The 6189-nt window shown below is 54.8% G+C and overlaps 1 protein-coding gene across 1 annotated transcript in view; it reads right to left on the bottom strand.

Moving 5' to 3' along the window:
• Positions 1-561, bottom strand: part of NPAS1 (neuronal PAS domain protein 1) — a 31999-nt gene extending 31438 nt beyond the window's left edge. The window contains 1 exon segment of the mRNA XM_029285060.1: positions 467-561. Within this exon segment, the coding sequence (XP_029140893.1) occupies positions 467-561 (95 nt within the window).
• Between the last annotated feature and the right edge of the window lie 5628 nt (positions 562-6189).

The raw sequence follows: 6189 nt of genomic DNA, 5'->3' as shown, positions 1-6189 counted from the left end.
CCCTTTTGTCCATACAAACCAGAAAGGCCCATCCGGGGGACACAAGCTGGGTGCCTCCAACTGGCCTCGTCCCTCGAGACAGCCACGGCTTGTGATCTATGCCTGTGTTATCCAGGCTTAACATGCACCCCCCCAAATACAGATTTGGGGGGGCGCCCCTCCTGCATCAAGCCAGAGACCCCAGAGAGGGCTTGAGTTCCAGTCCAACCTCCCCCCATTTATCTCCCCCTTCCTTTCTGAGCTGTAACAGCCCCTTCCTAACCTGGCCCCTCCAGCCCCCGTCGTTCCCCAGAGAGGTCCGTGCCCGCAAGGAGGGTCCTGGCATCCCTCCAACCTTCCAAAGAGCCCTTCGAGGTAGGCTCAGAGAGCATGCTGGGGACTAAGGGGACCCTCGACAAAAGGGAGGCTCCCGGTCACCAGAGCAGGCCCTGCCACCCAGCCCGGCACCCGCCAGATGCCAACTTACCAGGGCACCGGCTGGTTCTTGACCAGCAGGCCCTGCAGGAAGTCCCACTCCACGCTGAAGCACTTGACCCCCTCGCTGCCGTAGAGGGAGGCCATCGCGCCCAGGGGGGACCATCCGCCCGGCACCGGACACCCAAGGCCCGCCGGTCACTCAGAAGGTCCTCCGGTCCCCAATGCCCTTTACGGACACGGCCTTCTGAAAGACAAATTGGGGGGGGGGGGGACAGAAATCCCTGTCAGGTCTCTCTCTCTTCACCACACAGGCAGTCCTCGGCTTACAACAGTTCCTTTAGTGACCGTTTAAAGTTACGACGGCACTGAAAAAAGGACTGTTTTCCAGCGTTACAATCTTTACGGCATCCCAGGGCCACAGCAGCTCTCCAGCTTGAGCAGCCCCCTACTCTAGAGCAGCGTAGCTTGGCAACTCTTGAGATGGGTGGACTTCAACTCCCAGAATCCCCCAGCCAGCATGCAGGGGTTTTGAGCTCCTGATCGAAGCCCTCAAGTTTCTAGTCCTTATGCTTGCAGCCTCCAATTGCGTTTCCAAGGCTGAATGGTTCTATGAAACAAACCGTTTGCTCAAAGCCGAGAATGGGGAAGGGGGGGGGGAGAGAGCCAGGCGTTTAGAAGATGTTTTTGTCTTGCTGCATTAATTATTACCCTTTGTGTGTGTGGGGGGGCACAAAAGAAAATATTTTCTGATCACAGTCGGGGGCATTCTTAAATTGCTTAATTACCCGTTTCCTTGCCTTGCTTCTCCCAATTATCTCAAAAAGACCCTGGAGTCAAGATTTTAGAACGAGGAACAGGTGGAAACAAATCGGCAATCAATTAAAAGGACCATGACGGCTTAATCAGCTTTCTTTTAAAAATAATAATAACAATACACCCCCTGAATTTCTCCCCATCAGAGAGCTGGAGAGGAACAGTCCCTTTTGCCTCTCACCGGCGGCGGCAAACCAAGGAGTCGGTTCCTGTTGCACCTGCGTCTTTCGGGAAAAACGGCACGGAGGGATCCGCATCTTGCTTTTCGAGTGTTTCGCACTCAAGACCAACCCTGGCCCTCTTTGCCATTTGTCCGAAATGGCATAGGGTCTCTTGCTCGAGCAGGGGGTTGGACTAGAAGACCTCTGAGGTCCCTTCCAACTCTGTTATTCTGCTATTTTTTTCCTTCCTTCCTTCCTTCCTTCCTTCCTTCCTTCCTTCCTTCCTTCCTTCCTTCTTCCTTCCTTCCTTCCTTCCTTCCTTCCTTCCGAAGTCTGGAATACCAATTCACTGTTCGTGCCAGGCTTTGCTGGACAAATCCAGGGAGTAATCCAGAAACCTTCCCTTCAACTAGCAAACTTCAATTGTTGCCGTGAAATTCACAAACAGAGTTTGTAGCCTGCCGAGATGCGAGGGTAGCAAGGAAGCCAATTTTCCCAAAGGGACATGTTTTGAGCTCCTGATCAAAGCCCTCAAGTTTCTAGTCCTTATGCTTGTAGCCTCCAAATTAACCCTCCGTCAAGGGTTAAGTGCACTAAAGTGAGCTAGGAAGGCCCCACTTCTCTCCCCCTTCCTAGATACAGAATAACAGTGTTGGAAGGGCCCTTAGAGGTCTTCTAGTCCAACCCCCTGCTCAGGCAGGAAGCCCTATACCCATTTCAGACAAACGGTTGCCCAATCACTCCTTAAAAACCCGGAGGCAAGTTCTTCTCCCTGTGAAAACCAGGGATCCCAACGGAAGGAACTAGCCTGGGTCTGACCAACCGAGTTGCTCTTCTGAAGTTCTTAATGTGCCCCAAAGGTGAGATCAACAGATCCAGAATCAACGTGTTGTAGACGGCCAAACCCTGAATTGGCAGCCTCCATCTGGGTAGCCGTTTGCTTTCCGAAACAGAAGGATGGCACAGAACCATCAGATTGGGCCATCAGATGCTTACCCCCTTCCCCAGCGAGTGGCAAGGGGGTGGGTGGGCTTCCTTTGCCCCCTGTTGGCACCAGGAGGGTGGGTCGCCCAGACTTTAGACGGCTGCAGAGCGTGCCAGCCTCGCTGGCCCTTCCAGCTCCATCACTTCAATCGCAAATAAATCAAGACAGGAAGCGCCTGTCACTTACTTCTGAACTCCGAGCGAGAGTGACATTCCCAGGACGAACGTTACCTAACGGAGCGAGGCCGTAGGAAAACTGTTCAACATCCTGACACGAAGCCAGGAAGATGGAAAGCCTGTTTGCCACGGATGGCTACACGCTTCAGACACGCACCTGTCTCAGCCCGGTGTGCCTACAAGCCGGGAAGCAGACCCTTTTGCCAGCCGAGGAAGCTGCCGCGGGCCACCCGTCCTCCCTCCGTCCGTCCCCCCCTTCCCGCCTCCCCACATCAAACGCACGAGCGCCCACGCATACCGATCCGGAGGCACGCACAACTGCACTCGCACCCCGTCTCCCATACCAATACAAAACCCACGCCTCTTGCGCATATAAAATGGAGATCATCAATAGACACGCCGCCTGGTGCATACCAATGGGCAACCTCCAGAGCTCGGCTAGCCACCTTCGCAAGCTCGGGCAGGGTGAAAGGGGGCAAGGGGCGAAGGCCCTCCCGGGCTTTGCACACAGTCCTGAAACTTTGCAAATGCACACACTTTGGCACAATTGGGGAGGGGGGAGAGAGAGAGAGGCAGGGCCAGGAGACCAGCAGGAGTGCAGAGGCAAAATTAGGAATTATAAACAGAATGTCAGCCCAGAGTTAGGTTTTGGGGGGGGGGAGAAGAAGTGAGGGTGGTACACGCAAGACTTTCAGAGGGCAACAACAAGGAAGAGCTTTAAACTTAACCACAGTTGCACGGCTGTAGGAGAAGCCGTCTTCTTCCAGGGTACCCCAAAATCTGAAAGAATCTGGTTGCATCTTTCCAAAGTCTATCCAAAGACGGATGCCTTCACCCCAAAGCTTCTGTCTTTTAATAAAATGGGTTTAGCCTGGAAAGACGCAGCCCATTTTTTCCTGACCCTGGGCTGGGCAAAGTACTTGATCCTCTTCTGAAGCAGCCAGATTACCTTCCAAACAGCACCGATCCACAGTTTCCACGGGCCAGAACTTTCTCCCAGCGAACTGATCTCCCGGATCATCTTGTGGCCTCCAGATTTTCAATGAGGGGGGAGAAAGCAAGGGGGTGCCCGAAAGCAAACACACGCCTGGCAATTGCAGGCAGAGCCCACCCAAATGTCTGCAACTCTCTGAAGCCGAGGGGCTCACGGCCACGCTGCCGAGACCACCCCACTCTCCCCCCAAATGGGTCAAGGCCCCACAGCCCTGCGTTCACAGGAGCACTCCTGCTTCCAGCTGAGATCGTGCCAGGCCTGGCAAGGAGGGACTCGAACCCACGTCATCTAAAGCCAAAGGCGAGCGGCCTTTGAAGTGACCCCCTCCGCCTCCAATATGGTTGTGCAAAAGACCAGAGTAGCAATTCAAACTTACACGAGGTGAAAGCAGCCGAGTGAGTTGGGGGGGGGCTCTCTGAATTATTCCTGATGCTACCCCCAGCCAGCAGCCAGCCTGCTCTTTGGAAGGATACCTCTTTCCGTGCTCTCTCCTCCCCCCCCCCATGCATCCTCCAGCGGATTGGAAGAGCAGAAGAGGGACACAACGCACGGACTCCCCTCTGCAGGATGGCGATCGAGCTGGGCAGCCTGATTGGGGTCCGACCCTGCAGGCCTTCGCAGCTCCCAATCTCTGCCCACTTCATGCCTCTCTCCCGGACAGGAGTTCCTGCGCCAAATTCCTTACTCATTGGCACCCCCCCATGAATATTGGGGTCCAGAGGCCGCAGCCAAGGCAGAACGTGGGGTCCCTTCTAGGGCTGCAGGCCAAGCCCTCTGACCCCATGGGGATTGAGGGGGGAGAGCCCTTCCCTCCTTGAAAATGAAGCTGGGGGGGGGGGGGGGCTGGAGAACAGAAGGAAAATGTTTTGCTGCAGACAGACTTGCTTCCTCGTTTTCAACCTCTGGAACCATTCTGATGCAGGAAGCGCCCCAAACCCAATTTTCAATTGCACTTAGCAGTGCCCGGATGGAGACACACACACACACACACCCCTCTCAAAATCAGATGCAAAGCAGAACCAAATCGAACCTCGCTCACTGTGTGGAAAGCGTGCAGGATTGGACCCCCTCGTGGAATTGGGGGGCTGGTGGGTGGGTGGGATATTCCTCTTGCGGAGTTTCAAAAGCCAGCCAACCCCGTTTCACTTAAGCCTTTGGGTGACGCGGAAAGAAACGGCAGACAGAACTCATATTCAGCCCTTCCAAGGTCCTGTTTCAGCCTTGTGGGGTAAAGCCTCTAAAACACCCATTTGACAATCCTCCTGGGGGGGGCCCTTCAAAACAGACCCTTTCTCAATTCAACCGCCTGCAACCTTCTGCCCAAATTCTACAGCCAAACACAAGTTATTTCAGGATAACTTCACTGGCTGCCCAGGCTGGTAAAAAGAGGCTGAGATGGCATACCAAGTTTTGCCACCACCCCCCCCAAAAAAAGGAATTGAATGTGTGCAATTCAGTTTCAGGCTGAGGGTCTTTGGGAGGAGGGGGGGGCAGTCAACAATTGGGGATTGTCTCCCCGAAAAGAAACAAGGGTATTTCCCCAAAGCAGCACCGAGATAAACAACAGGTCCTGAAGAGACCCATTAAAGGTAGGAGAGCAAAACCGTTTCCTACCTGCTTTGAACACCGATCGCTGGGTGGGGGTGGGGGGGGGCTCAATAAAAGCGTCCACCGATTGGGTGATCTGAAGTTTTCCCTATTTCACGTCCCCTCCGGTTGTCACTGAACCGCCACCAAATAACGCACGACCAGCATGGACCCATTTCTGCCCAGCAAGGACCAGCTCAAAAACTTGAAACCGAGTCTGCAAATTGTCTTTTTTTTTTAACCTCAAAACACATTTCCCGGAGAGGCAGGGAAGGCAGTTTCAAATCGGTTTCGCCAAGGCCCATTTCTTCTTCGACCAAGCCGTGCCCCCCTCCCTCCTCCAGACAAGCAGCCCACACAGCCCCCCACCCATCCCACCCCAATTCACCCCTTGGACCTTCCAGAATGCGGACCCTCGGACGGACGGCAGAGCTGATTCACCTTTGTCTGACCTGCTTCGGCTTCAGGTGCCGAGGACCCCATCCTTTCCCAAGGTCCCCGGGGTCTTCCTTGGGTCGAGGGGGGGGGACTCTGGATTCATGCCTTGACACCTCCGGCTGGGATTGTGGAAAAGCTGCTTGTCATCCAGTGCAGTGGCTGAAGCAACCGCTGCCTCAGTTTCCTCCCCCTCGGCATTCAGCGGTTGGGCAAAAGACGGTGGCCGAAAGCAAGTGGACACCTGTTGCCTCTGGGCCCGGCTTGGACAGGCAAATTTCCAACAAGGTAAAGGGTGCCCCTGAGGGCATGTAGAGTGCCTTTGCCTGACCGCTCCACCAGTCTAACCGAACCCCCTTTCCAAAATCACCCAGTCAGGGCTGGCAGCTCCCAAATTTGGCCACAGAGGTCAACCACTGCTTGCAATTGACCGCTCGGTGCGATCCAGGGCACAGAGAGAGGGTCTCCCCCCTGGCTCCGGCAGAGAGAGGGAGAGAGCGAGTTGTAGCGTTCTTCACCCAGCTAAGTGAAGATTTATAGTATGGGCAGGTTGTGTTGGATGCTGACACACCCTGGGCTCCAAATGCATCCATGAACCAATTGCCAGATTGGGGGGGGGGG

The sequence above is a fragment of the Protobothrops mucrosquamatus genome, unplaced genomic scaffold (assembly GCF_001527695.2).
Source record: "Protobothrops mucrosquamatus isolate PMUCROS unplaced genomic scaffold, P.Mucros_1.0 scaffold1232, whole genome shotgun sequence".
In the NCBI taxonomy this organism is placed as follows: Eukaryota; Metazoa; Chordata; class Lepidosauria; order Squamata; family Viperidae; genus Protobothrops; species Protobothrops mucrosquamatus.
Note: the sequence above shows the minus strand (reverse complement) of the source record. Positions and strands in the feature narration are given on the sequence as shown.